Source organism: Cydia splendana, chromosome Z (assembly GCF_910591565.1).
Source record: "Cydia splendana chromosome Z, ilCydSple1.2, whole genome shotgun sequence".
In the NCBI taxonomy this organism is placed as follows: domain Eukaryota; kingdom Metazoa; phylum Arthropoda; class Insecta; order Lepidoptera; family Tortricidae; genus Cydia; species Cydia splendana.
Window position 1 is genome coordinate 49378462 of NC_085987.1, and position 27150 is coordinate 49405611.

At 40.0% G+C, this 27150-nt stretch overlaps 1 protein-coding gene and 1 long non-coding RNA gene across 2 annotated transcripts in view; both read right to left on the reverse strand.

Annotated features, from left to right (window-relative positions):
• LOC134805176 (uncharacterized) lies at window positions 1-24908 on the reverse strand. The gene is made up of 3 exons (XM_063778484.1): window positions 24791-24908; window positions 24183-24330; window positions 1-149 (listed from the first exon to the last, which is right to left on the reverse strand). The coding sequence occupies exons 1-3, from the start codon at window positions 24866-24868 to the stop codon at window positions 1-3; spliced, it is 375 nt and encodes a 124-aa protein (XP_063634554.1). The 5' UTR covers window positions 24869-24908.
• Window positions 1-25280, reverse strand: part of LOC134804170 (uncharacterized) — a 442923-nt gene extending 417643 nt beyond the window's left edge. Inside the window, exon 1 of the long non-coding RNA XR_010146091.1 lies at window positions 25216-25280. This is a non-coding gene — a long non-coding RNA (uncharacterized LOC134804170). The remainder of the gene's footprint in view (window positions 1-25215) is intronic.
• Between the last annotated feature and the right edge of the window lie 1870 nt (window positions 25281-27150).

Sequence of the window (27150 nt, forward strand, 5' to 3'; positions counted from 1 at the left end):
CTATATATTTGAATGACTCACGTTGTGTTTGAATCTCTTCATGTAGTTATTGTCCACGCTCAGCTGGAAACTTTCGCGAAAGATGATATTTTGCTTCTCATAATTGTCGCATTCGCCAAAACGCATCAGCGATCCGAAAGCGACACCACCTGCAAAAAATACATCATAATTTTCTATAGGTAACAAACGAAAAATACAGCACACTGCTGTAAATTCTACAATATGACAATCGGCGCGATTCGGGAAATGAATTAGAGATTCACTAGATATGAAATAGTAAAGATATCTAACGTTCCACGGCAAAAGGTACCATTGCCCCGGCTGAACATTGGAGCGGCGTTAATAATAGCGTAAGCGCCAGTTGCCATAAGACCTTTTGCCGTGGAACGTCATATATCTTTACTATTTCATATAGCTATGTGAATCTCTTATTCATTTCCCGAATCGCGCCGAATGTCATAATGTAGAATTTACAGCAGTGTGCTGTATTTTTCGTCGTTGTCGTTATTTTGCATCTTTAAGATATCAGTCGCTCTTATGATTCGGTCAAGTTGTGTTCTAATGTATGGGGAAGACAAACAAATTATAGCCAGCATTCAATGAATGAAGTATAATACCTCCCCCCCTCCCCTCTAGCATGAAATATGTCCCGGTTGACGGAAAGTATTAGAGTTAGGAATAAAATGTCAAGGTAAGAAATAATCCTCAATAAATTTTAAACAAAAAAGGTTACATGCAACTGTTTGATAAGACTCACCATATTCATGTATTAACTTGTTGAAGTTTAATGAAATGAAATCTTATACGGAGAATAAGCTTGTAAGGTTATTCTCCATGCAAAATTTCTTTCAGTACTATCATTTACTATGTTATATTGAACTGCAACAAGTTTTCCAACGATAAAATTTTGTCGAAGTTCATCTAGTCTTAACATGAATATGGTGCGTCATATCAAAAAAATTAATATAACCTTTTTTATTAAGTATTTAATTGGAATTATTTCTTTCATTGACACTTTTTTCCTATATTGTATAAATTTCCCCAAAAAAGAAAAAAAACTGTCAACCGGGACATATTTCATGCAAAAAAGGGGGGGGGGGGGGTTGCATCAGAGGGAGGGGATGGGACACTAGTGTGCGTAAAGCACCATACCCAAAGGTATCATACTACATTCATTGTATACTGGCTATAATTTGTTTTTAATAAAACACAATTTGACCAAATCATTAAGAGCCAACAGGAGTGGTCATTTCTCCATACAAACGTACTCGACTGTTTCCTCCGTGGTTTTTGGAGCTAGAGCAATGATTTTTTCAATACAGATTAATATTGTCAATATCTGCGTCGGACCGGTTTGCTTTTTTTGATATTTTTGTTTTTTAAGGCGCTAGAGCCCTTCAAAAATGGCCAAAATGGCCTAATTGACTATGCCGCAATGAGAGGCGTGGTATTTAAAACTTATATCAATTAGTCAAAAAAGCAAAACGGTCCGAAGATAATTTCATAATCACGTAGATTTCCAAGTTTGGTAACGATTACTTATAAGTTTTGGAGGAGGAAACAGTCGAGTACGAAACCTCGATTTTTGAGATTTTTACGCAGGATTTTTTGCCTGTCATGTCATCAGTTGTCCTTATGGCACTGATTTTAGGGGCGGAGTCAAGTTTCTAAATACGTACACAGACAGAAAAGTGATGGGCAATAGTCGACATTTAATATCGATAATCTAGTGATGTAAGAAGTTATCGATAAACCGTCTTGTGTGAAAATATCTAGATCATCCTAAGACACAAGGGGTTATGGGTTGAGAGGGAAAACATTTTTGAAGTTACATACCTATACAATCTATTTTGAACTTTATGATTCTAATATTTCAAATTTGAAATCAAAATCAAAAATATTTTATTGCATGGTTATGGGTTTACATTTTTTTTAGGTACAGACACGCTCTGTAATTGTCGAGCAATTTAGGGTCCTATCTAGGGAATGCAATCTCGCATAAAGTTTGGCGATTCGAGATCTCGCACGAAATATCCGAATACAGATTGGGTGTTTCGAGATCTCGAGAGTCATACTTTCGAGATCGAGATTAATATCTCGACGAGATCGAATTTGATAATTTAACTTTTTAGTTATAGTAAAAATGTGTTATTTTAATCAAAAATCTCTAAGAATTCCATATATATGTCGACGGCAGATCGTAAAATCGGGCATATCGAGATATTCCTAGAAATATAATAAAACGCCGTCATTTCATGATCTTAGTAGCGACTACCAGCCATATCGTTAAAACGTCAACGTTTGACGATTTGCCTGGCGACGTTTGGCATATCAAATAAGTATGGTGTGATATTCCTAGGCAGATCATGAAACGCCGACATTTCATGATCTGCCTAGCGAACACCAGCCATTTCGTGCAAACCTCAAGGTGTGATCGCGATCCTCAGCATTGAGGGAACGAGGAAGAAGAAAGGTGTGATATTCCTAGGCAGATCATGAAACGCCTGCATTTCATTATCTGACTAGCGACCACCAGCCATATCGTGCAAACCTCAAAATTTAGGCATATCGAATAAAGTAAGGTGTCCTAAATTTTAGCAAATGAAAACCATAGAAATGGCTTGACAGACTATAGTACGTTTGTGGACGCTACGTTATTTTTGTACGCATGCTAATAAAAAGGAACGAATAGTGCGACGTATAGTCAGATCATGAAATGGCGGTGTTTCATGATATGCCTAGGCATATCTCAATCAATAATTTTACGATGCGCCCGGTGTGAAGCTAGGAATATCAACGAATGCATTGCTCTGATTGATGTGCCACCTCTTTCATAAGGCAGATCGTGATAGGCCTGGGTTAATCTTAGATTAGGAAAAGGTGGCGTTTCATGATACGCCTAGGATTACGATTGTACGATATGCCGCTGACATACTACTTATTTAAGGTACGTCATGTTAGATTTTGAAAATTAAAACAACAAATTAAATTGACATTTAACATAAAATCAATTTTTATGTTTACTTCACTTTTATTAAATGCTATCAATGTTAAACCACTATTTAACTTCACTTAGAAAATGCGTAACAATAATAGAGCTAAAGCCGGACACATAATAGCACTGCCTGAACAACATGAATCTAAGGTCAAAAATATTACTTAAAAAAAGTAGTTTACTTTCAATCTTGTTCGAGATCTCGAAAATATTAATCGAGATCTCGACCGAGACTGCATAAATCGAGATTTCCTGTCATTTAGATTAAATCTCGAAAATACGTGCGAGATCTAGCGAGATCTCGAAATTGCATTCTCTAGCTGAATGTTTCATACTTACTCGTACTCTATAGAATGTCCAATTTAGCTAGAACCCTAAATGGCTCAACAATCACGGAGCGTGCCTGTACTATGGTTCATGATCTGTAATAATCCTGCCTTACAAAGACGTTAATATTTATATATGACATGTTTATACTTCGTTTTTAAGAATAATTAAAAAAAAATTGTACTTGATACTAGTATTAACCACTAAGTACATAACTAGGGTAATTCGCCAGTAACAGGCCACCCAAACCAAAAATGAATTCTATTCGCCTATGAATAGAATTCATTTTAGTATAAGGTGGCCAGTTATTGAAACCTTCCCATATAACCATTCCGGTCGCAGAATCATCAAAGTGGTAACAGAATGTTAGTGCTTTAACACAGAACAATAGTACAAGTGTCTAAATGCGAAGGCCGAAGGCCGAGCTCCGCGTAGGGCCGAAAGCCCGAAGCGTCTAGGCTGTCAGTGCTTAAACACAGAACAATAGTATAAGTGTCTAAATGCGAAGGCCGAAGGCCGAGCTCCGCGTAGGGCCAAAGGCCCGAAGCGTCCAGGATGTCAGCGCTTAAACACAGAACAATAGGACAACTGTCTAAATGCAAAGGTCGAAGGCCGAGCTCCGCGTAGGGCCGAAGGCCCGATGCGTCCAGGATGTCAGCGCTTAAACACAGAACAATAGTATAAATGTCTAAATGCGAAGGCCGAAGGCCGAGCTCCGCGTAGGGCCGAAGGCCAAAAGCGTCCAGGATTTAAGTGCTTAATCATAGAACAATATTATAATTATCTAAATGCGAAGGCCGAAGGCCGAGCTCCATGTAGGGCCGAAGGTCCGAAGCGTCCAGGACGTCCTTGCTTTAGCACAGAACAATAGTACAAGTGTCTAAATGCGAAGGCCGAAGGCCGAACCCCCCGCGTAGGGCCAAAGGCCCGAAGCGTTTATGACGTCAGTGCTTTAGCACAGAACAATAGTACAAGTGTCTAAATTCGACGGCTGAAGGCCGAGCTCCGCGTAGGGCCGAAGGCCCGAAGCGTCCAGGAAGTCAGTCAGTTGCTTTAGCACAGAACAATAGTACAAGTGTCTAAATGCGAAGTCCGAAGGCCAACCTCCGCGTAGGGCCGAAGGCCCGAAGCGTCCATGACGTCAGTGCTTTAGCACAGAACAATAGTACAAGTGTCTAAATGCGAAGGCTGAAGGCCGAGCTCCGCGTAGGGCCGAAGGCCCGATGCGTCCAGGAAGTCAGTGCTTTAGCACAGAACAATAGTACAAGTGTCGAAATGCGAAGGCCGAAGGCCGAGCTCCACGTAGGGCCGAAGGCCCGAAGCGTCCAGGATATAAGTGCTTAATCACAGAACAATAGTATAAGTATCTAAATGCGAAGGCCGAAGGTCGAGCTCCACGTAGGTCCGAAGGCCCGAAGCATCCAGGACGTAGGTGCTTTAGCACAGAACAATAGTGCAAGTGTCTAAATGCGAAGGCCGAAGGCCGAGCTCCATGTAGGGCCGAAGGCCCGAAGCGACCAGGACGTCCGTGCTTTAGCACAGAACAATAGTACACCTGTCTAAATGCGAAGGCCGAAGGCCGAACCCCCCGCGTAGGGCCGAAGGCCCGAAGCGTTCAGGACGTCAGTGCTTTAGCACAGAACAATAGTACAAGTGTCTAAATGCGAAGGCCGAAGGCCCAGCTCCGCGTAGGGCCGAAGGCCAGAAGCGTCCAGGCTGTCAATTCTGTGTTTAACCACTTACATCCTGGTGATCAATTCATTTTGGAGTAATGAAATGAATGTAACGATTAGGTACTACTTGGTACTACGGTAAATAACACAGAAAAATTACGAGAATAGATATTTTAGGCACGTATTTAACCGGTCAACTAATTAATCGAATTTGGGTAGTTTAAAATAATAGAAATGGGTACTAAAATTAATAGTTTGGCAACAAAAACGGAGCCTTAAAATATATCAATATGAGTTGTATTTAAATGGCGTTACAGCTTTTGTTTATTTTTAGGCAGGTGCCAAATATTTATTTGTCAACTGAATTATTATATTGGAGACTATTTATGCAGTACATTTTAAAAAGAAAACGGCTATCTATTAATCAAAAAATGATGTTCTTTTAAAATATTTTGTTTGGTCCCTACACTGTCAACCTAACACGCTCCTCCTCGCTTCGCTCGTCGTCACACCTATCTTTTGATTCTGGCAGAACACAGTGGTAACTATTGAAATTAGTAATTAAAAATTTAAAGACCTATTGGTATAATGGCCATTAGGCGTTTCATGATTAGGAATTTCGACTATAAGTATAGCAAGTATAGTAGGGTATTATTGGTAAATAAATTTGTAGTGTTTTGTGGGTTAGGAAATTTGTTAATTAAAGGTACTAGGTCTGCATATGTTTAAATTTAAATTATTTAAAAATGGAGTATTTAAAGCTTATGTATATAGGTATCTTAGGTATTCTGTATATGTACAAAATACAAATTTTATGATCGCTGATTACAATATTAGTTGCCAACTTATTATTTTAGACGCCAACCTATCAATTCAAGTTCCCTATAAATTTTTTGGGTGGCTTGATTTTGCTGCCAGTTTTTTAATAATATGATGCTTAAATTTGAGGCTAATATAAATTTATTGGTGCTAAAATATTAATGCACAGCCAAATTATATTATTATATGCCCAGTGAAAGTTCCTGTTTAATATTTTAGTTGCCCGGTTAATAATAAGCCGATATTTTATACGGGTAATACACGTTTTTATAGCAAACTCGTTCGTGTCTTTCCTGTAGCCATCGCAAATTTAAGGGAATCTAAAAACCAATTTTTTACGCAGCACCTTTACAGGCAGAATAATTTTTTTCAGTAGGTTGAGACTCAAATGAGAAAAATGGGATATATTATATAATATATGTAACAGAGTCGTTACCTTTTATAGTATTGTCCACAGAAGTGAACTTTTCTAAAATATGTTTTACCCATAGGTACATCAGAAAGTACCCAACTAAGATAGTAATTAGCAATAGGAACTCGAGATTGTCAAGCAGCCGTCATACGTTCTATGTGTTCTATCAAAGTAACTCGCGCCGCCGCGCCGCCGTGGATTCTAATGCATTCTTTGAGGGGATTAGCATGTTTTACAGGGTAAAAGTGGTATGTAAATCCGCTTTGCAATCCAAATCAGCTTTGATTGACCTTAGAAACAATTCTGCTAACCGGCATCGCCTGAGACAAAAGTGTATACTGACTGCACTTACTTAGGCTACGAATACAAGTTCGAAAAAAATATACATTTTGAAAGGCTTTATTTCGGAAAATATTAAATGTACAGAGACAATTCTAGTGTCTTATTGTAGCAAATTTAGTCTACTTTAAAAACGCCCTAGGAAGTTACTATCAAAAACTAGTACTTTAGGGTTATAATGGCCCAAATCTAAAAAAAAATGTGGTTTATTCGATTTTTTACAAAGTTGCGTTCGGCGCTCGAGGTCACAAACTTGGATTATTCATTGGGCCAACATCATAAACAAGTCTGCAAAAAATCAGAACTACCGGATTTGACGCAAACGCAAACTGTATAATTTTACTGTATTAAAATTAAAAGAAATGAATATCGAAGAACGATTTGACGAGGTTTCTAAGCTTCGAGTATGTAAAAATTGTTTTCGTAAAGGTCACAATGCATTTCAATGTAATTTGCGAGGTTGTTGTCGCATTTGTAAAAAGAAGCATAATACGTTTACGGCCTATCCGGCCGGATATCGGATAGTAACTTTGCTTGATTTCGGAGTAAACAAATTGTATTTAAGAAACAGTCACGGTCATAATCGTACTCGTTTATTATTTTATTCTATTTGTTAGGAAAACTTACAGCTAGAGTAACAAGTTAGTTAGTTATGGGTCGTGCGTTGGTATGGGACACCACTTGCGCTGACACGCTAGCGACGTCCTACGTCCCATCGACCAGCAGGCGTGCTGGCGCGGCGACGGACACTCGGGAGCGTCAAAAGGTAGCCAAATACAGCTGTCTCGGCGCCCAATACGAATTCGTCGCATTTGGCGTCGAGACGCTTGGTTCGTGGGGCAGAGGCGCACAAATGCTCCACAAGGCGCTCGGGAAAAGGCTGAGGGAGGCAACGGGCGACCCCGCGCGGGCAGCTTTCTCGCGCAGAGAATTGCCATCGCAATCCAGTGCGGGAACGCTGCCTGCGTGTTGGGCACCCTCTGAAGGCACCAAATTTTAATAGGTATTTTTAATTTTTAGCATTATTTTAATTGTAGTTAGTTTTAGTTTTATATTCCTGTTTATGTCTTTTAGTAATTTATATTAATAAAGTTATTTTCTATTAGGTAGAATTCATGATGGTAACCTAATAAAATATTTAAGTTAGGTAAAAATATAGAAACAGTAATAGGTCAGGAAATGAATGCTCAAAAAACGTTGTAGAGGGAAATGCCAGGAACACAATTTTTGACTCCGTAACTTTGTTTGGACTCGTTAGGAGGTGAACATATCAAAAGTCCCCGGCTGTAGCCCCGGTGCTGGGGGGTAGAGGGGGATAAGAAGGTCGAATTTTTCGGTTTTTCATTGATATCTTGGAAACTTTGCGTCTTAGCGACGTGACTACTAACTAAGACAAACCGAAAGCTGGTAAAATTAGTTACAAGTTTTATTCAGTCAAGTTTTTCGATATCTTGAATAGTTTTTGAGATACCCGCTCTTGAAAGTTTATTTAGGGATTTTAATTTTATCTTGTTATCTACATCAGTGAAGCTGTTAGGCCATGTTTGGTATCATTTTCGTATAAATCGGGGGTGCTGAATTCATTTATGGTATCTAGTGTCCGACCGAAACATGTTTTTTTGCCGAAACCGAAACCGAAACCGAATGTTCGGCTTGGCTCTAATTTCGGCCGAAACCGAAAGCGAAACCGAACCTTTTGTAGACTTGTTAAAATCGTTGAAAAAATGTCATAAAACCGCTTTTACACACATATTATGGGGCTGTCAACACCCAATGTCCTTGAAATTGATGTTACTTAAGCAGTTTTTTAAGAAAATTACTAGAGTTAGACCAAGATAATTCTGCAACGATTTTGATAACACACGCAGTGCAAGTGTTATTTTAAACGTCAAAACTTCTGTGAAATTGTGACGTATAGATAACATTTGCACTAGTTGCACTGCATATGCTATCAAAATAATTGTAGAACTTTCTTGGTCTAACTCTATTCATTCACCAGTCAAGCCAACATGTAGATACAGGGTCAACCAAAAACGCGAGCGCAGCGAGCGCGAATTTTTTGTTGACAATATCGCAAGGCCGGGTACCGATCTTCACCTGGGCCTAAACGTCCGAAGTGCCCCAGTGAGGCGAACTTTCATGCGAAGTCAAAGCCGTGCTTCAGGCTGCAGGATAAGTAGTTGAGCACAGACACCAACCAATGTCAAATTCCGGGATTACGCGAGGAAGATGATGAGTTTTCTTATCATTCTTTTCCCCAGACCCAGTAACATACGACAGTGCTATCTCATTTACTCCGATACAATTGTATCTGAGTAGATGAGTGTCTAATTAGACAGTGTGCGCGTTATAGGTATTAACAGCCTCTTAAGACTGCATCGACCGTCTATATAGTGGCGCCCTCATTAGTGGAATTGTGTTTTATAATAAACCAATTCATTTCTGTACCTATACATGAATCAGTATATGTAGGTACATATTAATATTGTTGTCCTACTTATTCCCCAACTTTTGGTCTTTGTCACATAGTTTAGTTTCATAGTACGAAGTACCATTTCGTAAGTTTCGGCCCGGCCGAAAGGTTCGGCCGTTTTTTGGCCGAAACCGAAACTACAGCCGAAACATAATTTTTTGGCCGAACCTGGCCGAAACCGAAACCGAACCTTCGGTCGGACACTAATGGTATCACATTAACACTATTGCAAAGTAAAACCAAAATTTAAAAAAATATATTTTTTTTAATCCCTCTTCACGCTTAAACCGCTGAACCAATTTCGTTGAAATTTGGTATAGAAATAGTTTCAGTCTCGACACAGGATACAGGATAGTTTTTATAACCAAAAGCATCTTTTGAGGGTGTGAAAAGTGGGGTGGAAGTTTGTATGGGGAGTCAATAACTGCTGAACCGGTTTAGATGAAATTTAGGATGGTATACATCTGTGATTTACATGAAAATGATACCAAACATGACTTTAAATCTTACCTTGAGCAGTATTAACTTCAGGAATTCAGTGTCGTCGACGAAGTTGAATTCCCCCCATACTCCATTTCACAACTTCAAATGATGATTATTGAGATAAAAAGTATTTTATGTCCTGTCTTGGGAATCGAAATAGCTGTACCTATACCAAATTTCATTTAAATCGGTTGAGCGGTTTGCGTGAAGAGGAATTAAAAAAAAGATATTTGTTTAAAGTTTATACGTTTTTTCTTAGGAATGGTGTCAATGTAATACAAAAAATGAATTCAGCACCCCCGTTTTATACGAAAATGATACCAAACTCGGCCTAGCAGCTTCACTTATTAAACTTTCAAGAGCGGATATCTCAAAAACTATTCAAGATATCGAAAAACTTGACTGAATAAAACTTGTAATAAATTTTATCAGCTTTTGGTGTGTCTTAGTAGTCATGTCGCTAAGACGCAAAGTTTCCAAGATATAAGTGAAAAACCGAAAAATGTGACCTTCTTTCCCCCCTCTACCCTCAGCACCGGGGCTACGGCCGGGGACTTTTGATATGTTCACCTCCTAGCTAGTCCAAACAAAGTTACGGAGTCAAAAATTGTGTTCCTAGCTTTTCCCTCTATAACTTCTTATTGCTTGGCCTAAGCAATAAGCCAATTACAAGTTTCCACAAGTAGAAACTGCGTAAGCGTGCGAACTTACAAATTTAAGAAATAATACTTATCACTTACAATTATATTCTGCTTATCATGCTTGACAGGGAGAATAGATTTACACAGTGAACGAGAAGAACAAAAGAGAGATAATAATACTTAATTAAGAAAAAAAACAGATTAGAAATACATAAGTACCGTGTTAACAGTGGGAGAAGTCTTGGCTCATTAGTTTGCGTATAGAACTAAAGCTATCACAGAACAGATCGATGAAATCATGATGTTTGCAAAGCTGATTGAAAGACCTAGAAGCTCTTAGAAGAAAGGAGTTTTTCCTGTATTTACTATAAACAAAGGGAATATGGAACGTTTTTTTGGTGCGAGAGGATATGCGTGAGGGGACTGAGAACGTGAAGTTCGCTAATATATCAGGACAGTCTACATAGTTCTGGGCAATTTTCATAATGTAAATTACGTCAGATATATTACGCCGGGTGTAGAGAGGTAGAAGATGAAGTTTGGCACAGTACTGATTATAACTTTGTTTTGGAATTTTGAATTTAAATCTCAGAAAACAAATAAACTTTTTTTGGATTCTTTCAATTTTTGAAATAATAGATGTCATAAACAAGGGTTCCAAACCTGAGAGGCATATTCTAGATGGCTTCTTACAAATGCGCAATAGACAATTTTACCTGATTTTAATCTTTTTCGGTTCTTGCACGATCTTAAGATAAAGTACCTTGAATGCTTTATTGACTATTGAATCAACGTGCCGATCAAAGATCAACTTATTGTCCTTTACGACACCCAAGTCTTTTATTTCACTACACTTGGAAATAACCTCATTTAACAAATAGTTAGAATTAAAGACATTACGCTTTCGAGTAAAGGAGATGGCGAAACATTTGGACACATTTATATCTAGTTTATTGATAGCATAATAAGTATCTAGTCTACGAATTAGTCTAGTCTAGTTTATTTTAAAACAATTGAAACATTCCACGCACTTGCACGTGCACTCATTTCGTACCTAGAAATGAGTCCCACGCGAACGTTCATTACGAAACAGGTCAAAACCAGCACAATGCGCACCTCATGCACCTGAACAACCGAAAATTAGGTATAGTTCCGCCGGCCGATTATTCGGCAGCCCGATAACGAATATTCGGCCGATTATCAGGCCGAATATCCGGTATCCGGCCAAACAACTATCCGTTGCATCTCTGATTTTTACATACAATGTGATACACACATTTTATTTATGTTATGAACTTGGTTTCTGGTGAGAGTTCCAAATGTTCCAATGTTTTCTTGTCAACCAGCAATGTTACTAGGTACTAGGTCAAGTGGGGTATCATTTATGAAAGGGCTTGAGTTCCACATTTTAAAATATGTATGTATCTTAGTGAAGAATTCATTTGTTTCAAAAGACCTCAGTAACCCTCGGTGTGCGGGTCCAACTCGCACTTGACCGTTTTTTACAACCAAAAACAAATAAATGTGTTTGGGAGTTATGCAAAATGCTAACAATAATATTCAAATTATTATATAAAAATAATTGGCCAAGCACGAAGTCAAGACTACGGTGTTCAGAGCACCGTTCCACGCATCCCTAGGCGGTTTTAAGTTTGGATACTAATACTAATTTATCCCATACATTTTATTCACAAGGAAATAAGTAATGTCTGGGAGCTCTGGGACCTTGGAGTTTGGACTGTTATTAAAGGCCTCTGGGCTAGTATAGGTAATGTAGAAGTTATAATTATAAAGCTTCTACCTTAGATATATTTTTTTGAGATTAGAGATTTTATTTACCACCTTGTCGGGTTGATTGATTTATATATCCATACCAAATTACAGCTTTCCAGCACTAACGATTAACCTCATCTTGGAGGTAAAATGAGGAAAAATCGTAAGAGTCCCATTTCGGCCAACCGAAGTCAAGAACCATTATATAATATAGGCCTACCGTTTTCTAAAACGTTTGGTGAAGGCACATTTCTAGTAGAAACAAATTATTCTGAATTTCTCTGTAATTTGTACCAACCATTTCGTAAACTGACATTTCGCTAAACTATTGTTTTTACATCTTGCTAGCATCCATAACATATTGAAATATATTCTTCCACTTGTCTGAACATTTTCAATATTATTGATTCTTTCAAACACCAAAATAGTTGACAATTTAATATACGTCAGAGTTGACAAGCAACTTGTAACTTCAGAGAGCATGAAAAACTAAACCCGTCATAAATACTAGGTATCCTTACATACAACCTCATGATAATCTTTGATATCGGTAGTCGCAATTGTTGTATTTTAAACTTGTAGACTGGGCATGGGCAGGCACGACTCAAAAAGGAATAATATTTCAATTAAGTTTGTGATTCGGCATTTCTCGGTTTTTGACGTTTAGGCTTGTTTCTGACACAAAATGTTATTAACGTAAAGTATTAATCAATTTGCTCATGTTTCATATACCTAAAGTCACAGAAATAAGTAAGTAATAATAAATGTCTAAGTTTTAGTACAAGTAGGGTAATTGCGTCAGTTTGCCGTCCAGTCCCGTTTTCGTCCACTAAACTTGGCGGAGTTGCTACAAAGAATTGCGTTAATTTGAATATAAACCTACCTTACCGCACAATGTTGGACTTCTTGTAAATCAGTTTTTAAACGAAAAAATATTTTAGTAGAACTGGGATTCATGAGTGCCAAATCTTAACTGACATTTTTGTCGCTGGCTGTAAGGTTGACGAAATATAAAGTTAGCCGATCTCTCAAACAAGTTTGATCAAGATCGGCTTACTTTATATTTCGTCAACTTTACCATTGTTTCCAAAAACTGTGAATTTTAACTGTCATATACTATCTAGGTCTTCCAAAATTATTTTTTCGTAACAGAACTAACAGGTCTATTGCCTGAATAAAGAAACATTCATTCATTCATTCAGAACGGGATCTGGTTGCTGCTCTCACCGATACGTTCAAAAATATACATACTGTATACAATAATTAATACATACTATATACAATTAGTACATAAATGTAATGGTACTTAATGAAAAGGAATATTGTTTCGACGAATCAGATACTCTCAGTAAAATCTATAGATGAGGCCATAGCTGTTAATAAATATTAAATGACTTTATTATCTCTATACGCTTTACTAACTCTATGTGCTCTATTGTGAAAAAAAACGCAACGACAGTGAAGAACGGAATTCTTAATTTATTTTTTTACGGATAAACTCCAATAATAAATATGATTCTTACTAGGGCTTCCAATACCGGGATCCCGGGATCCCGAAATACCGGGATCCCGTCTGATTGAACGCATTTTTCAATACCGGTATTTTTAATGCAATACCGGGATCCCGGTATTTTCAAAAACAAGGAAAATGCGCTGATTATAACGGTTAAAATCCATTAAAATTATTAAATTCGGCTGTATGAAGAAGATTACTAGCCCATTTAATTAAAGAAGAGCATTTAATTGAAACAAGATCAGTGCATATGCGTTAGATACATATTTGGTGATGAATTCTGATGTTCAGGATATGATATTAATATAATTAGTTCTTAAAATTATACCAATAAGTAAAGACCGTATCATTAATTATGGGGACAACTTTACTTAGCCGTTTTTTTGTATTATAATTTTATTTCAAAATTACACATGTGTTTAATTAGTGCTTTCTTCTAGCTGAGCTTATTCTTGTAGCTGTCTCTGTCATTTCGCTTGCAACAGAAATTGAAGGGATTCCAAAACGTGGGGTGAAAAAACGGTTTTATGTAAAAATAAAAATTCACCACATTTATTCCGCAGCTGCTCAATTGAGCAATCATGAAGAGGACACTTAGATAACATGTTCTGGCAGCTTATTAACCTTATTGTTACTTTAAATCGTACCAAAGAGTCGGTGAAATAGTCTCAAATTCAGCTCGATAGGCTTGTCCAGACTATACATATTTGCTATACGGTATTAAAAGCATCATAAAGTCCCTAAAATAAAAAAATATGTCATACCTTCTTAAATCAGATATAGCTTAACACACACCACACACACTTAAAAATACCCTCAGATCATACTCTAAGAACATAGTAATACAAAATAATACACATGCCAACAGTTAGACCAGGTTTTATCTGTCCCTATAATTAACGATACGGTCTTTAGAAAGAAATAAGCAAGGAATTGTAGTATGACACTTTAAACTCTCGCGTTTTGTACACATATTTAATTAAAGGTAAAAACAATGAAATTATATCGCGGTAGACCCGTTTGTGTAATTGAATTGTAGTATGGCAAACGAATTTTTGGTGGCAAATTTGAATATAGTTGGCTGGTTTATTAGGTTGAACTAAAAATGTAACTGGTGAAGTCAACAAGGCGGATAAAATGATTGCCAACCTGGAGGGTGACATGATAATTATTACAGTTGGCGATTATTGTTTAATATCCTAAGCCCTAGGCTAAGGACATACATACCCGGTGTTATAGTGAGCCTTATTTTAATAAAACTCAAAAATTTTAAGCGATTCATAGTCAATACCGGGATCCCGGGATCCCGGTATTGATAAAGACAGTTTCGGTATTAATACCGGTATTGAAAGAGGTCCGGTATTTGGAAGCCCTAATTCTTACTGAGCACACTGAGATAGTCTATTGGTTGGAAAGCCCGTTCGAAATTTAAACTTATTTGCATTATAACAAGGTTGTATTTTGTAGATTTTTTCTCTCTCATACTTATAGTAGGCTATTCAGAAAAAAAAGAAACATACCACAAAAGTAAGTAAGTAGAATTAAACTTTGTATCAAAGACATAAGTCATAAATTTCAATGCCAAAGTTTTAAGTAAGGATCTTTCTCGCTAAAACTACTTCCTAATATGAATGACCAGTGTAAGCATCAGTTAGCTAGCCCTAAGCAACCAAAGATCAGGCTGCAGCTGAAAAACTAATAAAGATAAAGTTAACCTGATAATTTTCCCGCCGTCTCCATGCTTGTTTTGGTTGGATATTGACTGGTCAGCTGCCTGTTAGCTATAGTTTTCGCGAAAATCGCCAGGACAGAGGTGAAAATTTTTGTATGAAAACTTGCAACTTTAAATGCATTTTTTATCGAAACTACTGCACTCTAAAATGAAGTCAAAATCATTCCATCGACTCAATTTTTTGCAAGCTTTCTAATGGTACCACACACGATTCTTACAATTGCAAATAAAATTCAGCCTACCCCTCTAACCCCCTAAAATCAGAAATAAGCAGTTTTGACTTATTCACAGTGTTAGTGATGGTACTTGCCATAACTATTCCAAATTTTAGGTACCTACATCAAACGGTCTTCGAGAAAAACGCATTTAACCGATTTGCAAGACCGAAGTGATCCCATAAGAGCACCGTGTTGTTCACGGTTTTTGTACGGTGCTCTAAAAATTATACCCCACTTGACCTAGTATAGTACCTGTCTAGAGGGCGCCGTGTTAATTTTTGTGTGACGTCATATAGCCTATAACTAGCGGACAGTAAGACGATTCGAATGACATATCGTTTGTCAAATTATAATGAGAACTTTACACGTTATGAGCGAACAGATGAACTAAGGACCCACATACATACTGGTCAAAATCATAAGATCATAACCCTCCTTTTGCGTTGCCGTAGTCGGGTAAAAAATAAAAATGAAGAGGTAACTTCAGATTTATTTTCTACCGAGAAAATTTTAAGGATTCGTGTTTCGACTAGCATAACATCTATTATCTTAATAGTCAAGAAACATATATCCGAAAATCACATGTGTTTATTTGTGGGGCTAGCCACTGCCACGTTTTTCAAAGATCCTGTTATATATCGATGCACGGCCTTAACACATTCAGCGCTGAGCTACGGTCGTAGCCGATAACATGCATATTTTCCGAGTATGTAGCGAAAATGCTTCGTAGAGGCTAAACGACAACGTGTCGTGATTAGCGCTGAATAGGTTAAGAAACCTTCTAATGTTGTCCTTCAATGGCTTCAATCTGTCCGCTACACTGTCTACAATACGGCGTGTCTGTCTATGCCTACCATCACCTACCATCCATGGATTCAATTCCGAAGGAACAATATATTTATCTTCTATAAAATATCTGCTGAGTTAGACCAAGAAAAGTCTGCAGAGATTTTGACAGCACACGCAGTGCAGGTGTTATTTTAAACGTCAAACTTCTATGAAATTATGACTTATAAATAACACTGGTACTGCGTGTGCTATCTAAATCTCAGACTTTTCTTAGTTTAACTCTAGTTGATTTATTTTATAGTAGAATCATGGGTTTACCATTTAGGCACACTTGAAGAAGAAGAAAAAAGACATTTATTCCATAAAGCACACATACACAGGACAATAAGATGAAAGAAACAAGATAAAGAGAAAATAATTAGAGCAGCAAAACAAAGAAATTATGTAGGTACACATTAAAAAACAAAACAGAAAGAATAGACACTTGGGTCCAGCAATGTGTGCCGTAGGGAAAAGGCCCTGTCTCAGCATATTGTTGCAATTTGCAAACGAGGCAAATGCCAACGCTGTTATTAGGGAGTGACATTAAATATTAGTAAAATATAAATGGTTATGTAGCATAATTTTTAAAATCAAATATCGTCGGTGCGCATAAAATAATCGCCATGTATTTTTTAGCTACTTTTCAGGACACAAAAAAACTGTTTTTTTCCTGTTTTTAATATATTTGTTGCACCTGTATTTTTTTTCTGGTAGATCAATGGTTTTTACATGATACTTATGGAGAAAATAAACAGTTGTTGTCGTAAATTTTGACTATATATTAATTATTTTATCCAGAATTTTGCTACATAGCGAATTAAATTAGGTTCACTTAAAATCGTCATGTGTAACGTTTACACATAGCGATTTGTTGCCAAAGTAACCTAGTACGAGAAATGATACATAGCGGATTTTAGGGTTAATAAATCGCCATGTGCAACATTATCGCCATCACCCTCCACAGAAAACAAGGCATTTAATTTCGTTATGTACTAAAAAAAACATAGCTATTTTTATATACAAATTTTGTTAGTTATTTTCAAAACTAATAAAGAATTAAAATAAATATTGATATAGGTCGACGGGAAATTGAAAAAGGAATTAAAATATGCCAAAATCAAAAAATCGTAAAAAGACACAGCGATTTTTTTATTCGCACCGACGATATCCAAGTACGAAATTCCTAAAGACAGAACATCGAAAATCAAAATATTTAATGTACGAAATTCCTAAAGATGCATGTCCTACGGTTAATTAACCTATTTTTTACCCAACTACGGCAACGCAAAAGGAGGGTTATGATTTTGACCGGTATGTTTGTGGGTATGTATGTATGTATGTATGTATGTATGTTCATCTGTTCCCTCATAACTTCTAAAGTACTCATTGAAATTTGACAAACGACGTGTCATTCGAATCGTCTTAATCGTCCGCTGGTTATAGGCTATATGACGTCACAAAAAAATTAACACGGCGCCCTCTAGAGGTCATAAAGTCACGAACCAAAAAAATAAAAATAAGTAATGATGACGTGTGTCATTTGAAAGAGCTCAATTAGCACATTTCAAATATATACATATAGTTAGCTTTTGCACCCGGCTTTGCTTGCATGCACCCGATAAAACATTAATTTATCTGGTAGGTAATTCGAACTACGAATCTACAATCGCTCTGGATTCTATCTATCCGCGTGTTACGCGACTACGGCGATACAAGAAGGATTTTTCAAAAGAAATTTGTTTGGCCGCTATATACATGTTGTTTTTTAAAATGACCTGCAATAGTTTATAACGTGAATAGGTATAGAAGTCCAGATCAGCAAATTTTTTAACGAGATCGGGTTAGGTCCAATGGTAAAAGTTGCTTAGTAATCTTAGTATATTCACCTCGCTAAAATTCGCAGTGGTCAGGCGAAGCATACTGAAACGTACCTATGTGACGCACCGGACTCGGTCCAAAAGGCGACACTAAAAGGCTCAGGCGTAGCCCGATGTACGTGGCGCGTTGTACGCGGTCCAAAGCCGGGCGCCTTCGGCACCCTCATACTAAAAGAGTCGGGCGTAGCCCAACGTACGAGGCCTGATGTACGCGTTCCAAAGCCGGGCGCCTTGGGCGCCCTCATACTAAACGATACGCCCGACGTACGAAGCTCGCTGTACGCGTTCCAAAGCCGGGCGCCTTCGGCGCCCTCATACTAAAAGAGTCGGGCGTAGCCCGACGTACGAAGCACGATGTACGCGTTCCAAAGCCGGGCACCTTCGGCGCCCTCATACTAAAGAGTCGGGCGTAGCTCGACCTACGAAGCACGATGTACGTGTTCAAAAGCCGGGCGCCTTCGGCGCCCTCATACTAAAGAGTCGGGCGTAGCTCGACCTACGAAGCACGATGTACGTGTTCCAAAGCCGGGCGCCTTCGGCGCCCTCATACTAAAAGAGTCGGCCGTAGCCCGACGTACGAAGCACGATGTACGCGTTCCAAAGCCGGGCGCCTTTGGCGTCCTCATACTAAAAGAGTCGGGCGTAGCCCGACGTACCAGGCTCGCTGTACGCGTTCCAAAGCCGGGCGCCTTCGGCGCCCTCATACTAAAAGAGTCGGGCATAGCCCGACGTACGAAGCACGATGTACGCGTTCCAAAGCCGGGCGCCTTCGGCGCCCTCATACTAAAAGAGTCGGGCGTAGCCCGACGTACGAGGCTCGCTGTACGCGTTCCAAAGCCGGGCGGCGCCCTCATACTAAAGGAGTCGGGCATAGCCCGACGTACGAAGCACGATGTACGCGTTCCAAAGCCGGGCGCCTTCGGCGCCCTCATACTAAAAGAGTCGGGCGTAGCCCGACGTACGAGGCACGATGGACGCCTTCCAAAGCCGGGCGCCGAAGGCGCCCTCATACTAAAAGAGTCGGGCGTAGCCCGACGTACGAGGCTCGCTGTACGCGTTCCAAAGCCAGGCGCCGAAGGTGACTTCAAATATTATTGTAAGTAACGAAATCCTGACCCCAAAATTAATTAAATAAAAAATAAGTTCAAAAACTAAAACCCGACTACTGCAAATCGCGATCTAAAAAGAGCGCGATTTGCAGTAGTCGAGTTTTAGTTTTTGAACTTATTAAATGTCTAAAGTACAAAACTGCTAGTGCACGAAAATACTAACGACCTTTAGTTGACCTAAGTTTAAAATGTATAAATTGCGAAATTTCTAACGACGTTAAATTTGTCCTACGTGTAGCTGACCTTAGTTTAAAGAGTCTAACGTACGAAACCATGGTCCCGTTTCTTTTCAATAAACATTTCCTTCACAACTCAACTAGACGGAGCCTATCTCTAGGTGGTTTGCCCTTCTGGCATCTGAAGCTACCTAACGAACCTAACCTACCTATACCTACACTTTTTTCCTCAAAGTGTAATGTAGGTTAAAGGTAGGTTAGGTTCGTTAGGTAGCTTCAGATGCCCGAAGGGCAAACCGCCCAGAAATAGAAATTACAATAGAAATAGACATATTGACTTTCAAAATATTGTCATTAGACATTTTGTACAAAGGAATATTGATTTTAGAAAATGAGATCAATCGATTAACAGTATATTAGGACATGCATCTTTAGGAATTTCGTACATTAGACATTTTGATTTTCGATGTTCTGTCTTTAGGAATTTCGTACTTAGAATATTTGATTTTAGAAATTATGCTACATAACCATATACATATATATATATATATATATATACCAAAATCCATACTGAAGACTTCAGTGTATATACATATACATATATATATATATATATATATTATGTATATACACTGAAGTCTTCAGTATGGATTTTGGTGTCGATAAAAGTGCGGATACGCATGTACAGCGGGGGAAAGTTGTAAATTCAACAAATTTACAACTTTCTGAGATAATGTCTTTCAGATCTATCTCTGAATCAGAAACCTATAAATACCTTGGTATGTCACAGTCGTTGGGTATTGAGGAGTCGGTGAAGGAGCGCTTTTTCAGTCGGCTCACAAAACTACTTAACAGTCTTTTGTCAGGAGGCAGCAAAGTGCACGCTTTCAACGCCTGGGTAATGCCTCTACTCACATACTCCTTTGGCATACTAAGGTGGACTCAAACCGAGCTGGATGCCCTGGATCGGAGGGTCCGACAGCTGCTCACCAGCACCACACACCGTACGCTGCACCCACGCTCTTCTGTTATGAGATTGTACATCCCACGGAATTGTGGAGGGCGCGGCTTTCTAAAGCCAAAAATCTCCACAACCGTGAGGTATACAATCTCAGGAATTATTTCCTCAACAACGAGTGTGGGATGTATCGTGATGTGGTGGCAGCTGACAGGGACCCACGCCGCTCTCCTTGGCAAACGAGAACTGGCGCAAACCTGTAGTACTAAGCACCGAGGACCGTAAGGCGGTATGGAAGGATAAGCAGCTACACGGGCGGTTCTACAAGGGCCTCATGGGACCCGATGTAGACTTGCCCGCGTCCGTGAACTGGCTACGATTCGGGGACCTCTTCGAAGAAACCGAGGGTTTTGCCTGTGCCATTGCGGACGAAGTTATCATGACGAATAACCACCGGAGATATATCCTGAAGGACGGTACGGTCGACATTTGTCGGGCATGCCGCCGTCCCGGAGAGTCACTCAGGCATATTATCTCCGGTTGTTCTCATCTTGGTAATGGCGAGTACTTGCACAGACATAATCTCGTAGCCATAATTATTCACCAGCAGCTTGCTCTCCTATACGGCCTTGTCCGCCTTGTGGACCGCGAAGTGCCGTACTACACGTACTCACCTGCGCCAGCTCTCGAAAATGGTCGTGCCACGCTCTATTGGGATAGATCTATGTATCATCACTGACAGGACTATTATTGTAGCCAATAAGCCTGACATCGCGCTGATAGATCGATCGCAGCGCCGGGCCGTGTTCGTCGACGTCACCATCCCCCATGATGAGAATCTCGTGAAGGCCGAGAAGGACAAGTCCAGCAATTACCTAAACTTAGCTCACGAGATAACCGCCATGTGGGATGTTGATTCGACGATGATTGTTCCTATAGTCGTGTAAGCGAACGGTCTCATAGCGACGAGTCTCGACCAACACCTAGAGAGACCCGCTGGGTGGTTGGATCAAGGGTCAGATGCAGGAGGCGGTAGTTTTGGACACGGCGCGTATAGTACGTCGGTTCCTCACTTTGCGGCCCTGACCACCGGCAGCTTGGGCCCTGCTGCCGGCGGCACCCTCCCTAGTTTAGGTTTTTTATAATGTGTTAATATATTTTTTGGAATGTTTCGTAATAATACAGTAATTTTCAGGAAGAAATATAGCATAGATTGGATCTGGTGATCCGACCCTTGCGACTCCCTTTTTGGGGTGTAGGCACGGTACGATCTCAAGCTACCTGGCCAAATCAGCTTTGTTTGAACTTAGGAACTACTTAGCCTACGAATACAAGTTCGAAAAAAATTATAAACTTTGAAAGGCTTTATCTCGGAAACTATTAAATGTACAGAGACAATTCTAGTCTCGTACTGTAGCCAATCTAGTCCACTTTAAAAATGCCCTGAGAAGGCACTATCAAAACCTAGCCTTTTAGGTTTATAATCGACCAAATCTAAAAGAAAACCGAAATTTTCGCGGGTTTATCGATATTTGACAAAGTTGCGTTCGGCGCTCGAAGTCACTAACTTGTAATTTGTATTATTCATTGGGCCAACATCATAAATAAGTCTGCAAAAAATCGGAACTACCGGATTTGACGCAAAAGAGCCAGGTTACAAAATTCGACAAAGTTACTGGATTATAAGTGTTTTTTAACCGACTTCTAAATCCCAAAGGAGGAGGTTATCAATTCGGTTGTATGTTTTTTTTTATTTTTTTTTTTTATGTTTCTTACTCCATATCTCCGTCATTACTGGACCGATTTTGAAAATTATTTTTTTGATTGTATGTATATGCATACAGATTGGTCCCGTTTTTGTCAAAACCCAGTTCTGATGATGGATCCATGAGGAATCGAGGGAACTCCTCAAATCTTAAAGGCATACTTATAGTGATTTTTGGGATTTTATCAAAAATTAAGCATATACCATCCATTTGATGAAGTGGAACTGCTGATAATGATCAGAACGGAACTCTTCAACGACGCATAGTTCACGTTTGGCGATTTGTCGTCTTCGTTATGTTTGTTAAGCAAGTTTTTAAGCCACATTTTTGTCAAGCTCGAGTTCTGATGACGGGATCCATGAGGAATCGAGGGAACTCCTCAAATCTTAAAGGCATGCGTATAGAGATTTTTGTATTTACATCAGAAAATCAAGCATTTTCATTAAAAACTGTCGCATTTGATGAAGTGGAACTGCTGATGATGACCAGAACAGAACTCTTCAACGACGCATAGTACACGTTTGGTGATTTCGAATTCCGATTTTGACTTGGACTGCGACCCGGACTCGGACCCAGAACCGGACTCATACCCGGATCCGGTTCGGACCTGGACCCGGACTTGGACTCGGACCCGGATTCGGACCCGGACTCGGACCCGGACACGGACTCAAGCTCGGATCCGGACTCGGACCCGGACTCGGACCCGGTCTCGGAATCGGACTCTGACCCGGACCCGGACTCGGACCCGGACTCGGACCCGGACTCGGACCCGGACTCGGACCCGAACTCGGACCCGGACGATTCGGACCCGGACTCGGACTCGGACCCGAACTCGGAACCGAACTCGGACCCGGACTCGGACCCGGACTCGGACCCGGACTCGGACCCGGACTCGGAACCGAACTCGGACCCGGACTCGGAAGCGGACTCGGACCCGAACTCGGAACCGTACTCGGACCCGAACTCGCACTCGGACTCGGACCCGGACTCGGACACGGACTCGGACCCGGACTCGCATCCGGACTCGGACCCGGACCCGGACTCGGAACCGGACTCGGACCCGGACTCGGACCCGGCCTCGGACCCAGACTCGGAACCGCACTCGGACCCGGATTCGGACCCGGACTTGGACCCGGGCTCGGACTCGGACCCGGACTCGGACTCGGACCCGGCCTCGGACCCGGACTCGGACCCGGACTCGGACTCGGACCCGGACTCGGACCCGGACCTTGACGCGGAAAACCACTATGATACCTTAACTAAATAAACCACTATGATTACCTACCATAAAATGTAGGTATAAAGTATGATGATGCCAATCTTACTAGCCCCTCCCGCTCAAACCCCCGTACACCGCATGCGCCGTTAAGTGGGTTAGGTTAGGTTTGAACTGCGATCCTCACCGAACCGAACAAGGGTTAGGTTAGGTTAGAACTGCGAGCCTTACAGAAACGAAATGCTACTTGAAAAGTGGGTTTGATTAGGTTCGAACTGCAATCCTCACAGAACCGAACTGCTATCAGAGGGGTGGACTGGGTTAGGCTAGAACTACGACCCTTACAGAAGCGAAATGCTGAAGAAATAAGTGAAATATAAATGAATAGTTATTTTGAGTTTAACAGCAGCATAAAAGCAAAAGTGGCTTAAAGAAAGAAAGAAAGCGGCATAAAAATAAAAAAAATAAATATTTGTGATTAATTTAACGATATTTTGAAGAAATAAAAAAATAAAATAAAATAACTAATGTGCAGCGGGTCCAGATTCAATTTGAGTGTTTAGAAGTATTTCACGCAGTTTCCGTTTAAAACCGAACTTGCACCATCACCATACCACTAACCCGGGGTTAAGCGGTTAAACCGTTAACCCAGTGTGAAATTGTACTGGTAATCACGGTAACTCCAGGTTTAACCGGTTAACCCGGGTTAGTGGAATGGTGCAAGTAACGCAGATTTATTGTAGAGTGCATCTGTCAAAAAACAGTCAGTGATGTCGTCGAAATGGTAGGGGTAGTCGTGGTAACTTGGAGTGCGACCTTGAAGATGATAAGATCAACATAAATGGACGTACTGCGCAATACATATTTGTGCTGATTGATCTCCGAGATGGTGATGCGTTGGAACTTGTCCAGGGAGTCCTCGATCCAGGGGTAGTAGCGCTGCATATCGATGAAACGTGATGGCGCGCCGCAACCTGGACCGTACACGCCCAAACCCAGCTGCGAATGCAATATATGGGGCTAATGAACTCTTTGACCAACACAAGGCAAGATTAATAATAAATAAACTCCAGCATGTTATTGCAAGTTATTACACGAATCAAGCAAGGTTTTACTGTTTGCGCTAGCACCTGGCTAGCACCAACACATGTCTGGTTTTGTCAGTATGGGGCAAAGTCAAGTTGGTGGTGGATTTACCGTAACAAATTCTCGCGAACTTGATAACTACTCTGACAGTGGCTGCGTTTTCACTAGAGATGTGCGGAAATGCGTAGCTAGGGATGTGTTTGTTAAGAAACATAGGCCAAATGTCCACTAGAGCTGCGCTCAGCGAGGATAGGTAAATGAAGAAATAGTATTGTTTATGAACAAACGCATCCCTTGCTATAAACACATCCTCGCACATCTCTGATGAAAACACAGCCTTAGTCTCGGTTTTAGATATGATTGCAGAGCATACCAGTCTCCATCTACCCCATACGTCGCGCTCAGCAAGCACGGCGCCCGTGCCCCACACGCACGGCCAAGGCTGCTTCATCGCCACCGCGCATTTCACGAATGACGGCCGCAGGCGAGCCTCGTTCAACTGAAAACGTCAATCAAATCACTCACTATTCATGCCGCGCATAGCATAGCATGCTCGAATTGTGGCATTCTTGTTTTCAGTTTATTATTTTATACTTTAATGTTATTTAATGTAATTGTGTAGGTAAGCGCCGGTGGTTTCTGTCGGTTGAGGACGTATTTACCTATTAATTGTAGTAGGTAAGAATAATTAGCGAGTACCTATGTAGTTACTCGCTTAGATAAAGTTAAGAAGATCAGTAAAAATATAATCGAAAAAGAACACAAATCGTCCATAATATCATTAATATCTTTTTCTACCTAGCGTTATCCCGGCCTTTGCCAGGGTCCGCTTTCCTACTTGCTTTCCTCCACTTTGCGCGATCCTGGGCGTCGTCTCGTGTGAACCACGTTGTTCACGCTCATAGTATCTGCTTTCACCTTTCACGACATCGAGCGATCGCTTTTTTGGTCTGCTTTGGGGTCGGGGGCCGTCAAGGGCTAGGTTAAGGCATATGTTTCCTACGTAGTCAGCTGGCCTGCGACAAATGTGGCCGAACCACCGGAGGCGACATTCTTGGAGCTTCTCTGCTACGTCAAGGACTGCGAGGATGCCACGAATGTACTCGTTACGGATTCGGTCAGCGCGCGTAACGCCGCACATCCATCGCAGCATCTTCATCTCTGTAACGGGAAGCTTCTGAACGTGCCTTCCAAGAACCGGCCACGTCTCGGCGCCATAAAGTAGGACTGGACGGATAATACACTTATACACTAGCCCTTTGAGTCTAAGCGGTATTCTGCGATCAATAATATTAACAATAATTACAGGCCTATTGCCTTACTACCGACTTCGTCAAAGATCTTCGAACTAGCGATGTGCAAACGCCTGAACTCATTTTGCGAAAAATACTCCATCTTTAATGAAAGCCAGAATGGTTTCCGATGAAACCGTTCAACTGTACTGGCCACTTATAAATATATACAAGAAGCGCTAAACATTTTAAATGATAGAAAATACGCGGTCGGTATTTTATTAGATATGTCGAAAGCCTACGATAGAGTACAATACAAAATTCTCCTAGACAAGCTACACGAAATAGGTATAAGAGGTACAGCGCATAAATGGTTCACCTCGTACTTAGAGAACCGTAAACAATACGCCGAGATACTCGAGATACAATAACTAGACCACCAAACTGGAATGATCGACAATATTAAATCGGACTCTCAATCAGTCAAGCATTCCATCCCCCAAGGATCCTGTATCGGATGTTTATTATTTTTAATATATATAAACAATCTTCCTAGGAATCTAGATGACCTATGCGTACTCTTCGCGGACGATATTTCGATCCTAATGTCTTGTCAGAACGACCAAAATCTACAAAATGACATAACTAATACACTGACAAAACTGACAGACTGGTTGACTGACCATAATTTGGATATACATTCTCTAAAACCAAAATTATGCAATTTAGACCATACCAAAAAAACGCGTTAGATATAAATTACTCCTTTAACGGGCAAACAATAGAATGTGTAGATACATTCACCCTCCTTGGTTTGAATATCGACACGCACATAAATTGGAAATCACATATCCAAAAATTAGCCAGTAAACTTTCGACATTTATATACGCTCTTAGAGAATTAAAAAGATCAACGAACTTCGAATGCGCCCTGGCGGCTTACTACGCATACGCCTTTTCGTGGTTTAATTACGGGATAATCCTTTGGGGAAACAGTACAGATATAGAGGAAATATTCTTATTACAAAAAAAATGCATACGAACACTAGCTAATATTACAGTACCAGATAGTTGTAGACCCTATTTTATGAAATATAAAATCCTGACATTAACATCAATCTACATATTTGAAATTTGTAAGTTTGTCAGAAAATATCCTCATTTTTTTCCAAAATTTGCCGACCGTCCTCGACGATACGAAAGTAGATATAAGCATAACCTGGCGCCACCCGAACGTTCAGAACTACAGCTACACAAAACAAGTCCAAAAATGATGGCCATCAAAATATATAATACACTCCGCGACGACATTAAACTTCAGACATCAGATAAACAATTCAATAAACTGTTGAAGAACTTATTAGTTAACAAGTGTTACTATAAATTGAATGATTTCTTGGAAGATAAAAATGATCACGAATGTTATTAGTTTTAATTATTATTCACTTTATTATTTTTATTATTTTTAACTCATTTATTTTTTACCACTCCTTATTATTAA

Coding starts and splice junctions, on each gene's coding strand:
- LOC134805176 (XM_063778484.1), bottom strand. CDS start 24,868: ATGAAGCAGCCTTGGCCGTGCGTGTGGGGCACGGGCGCCGTGCTTGCT. Junction 24,331..24,790: donor TATGGGGTAGATGGAGACTG/GTATGCTCTGCA, acceptor TTGCATTCGCAG/CTGGGTTTGGGCGTGTACGG. Junction 150..24,182: donor GCACAAATATGTATTGCGCA/GTACGTCCATTT, acceptor TATTTTTTGCAG/GTGGTGTCGCTTTCGGATCG.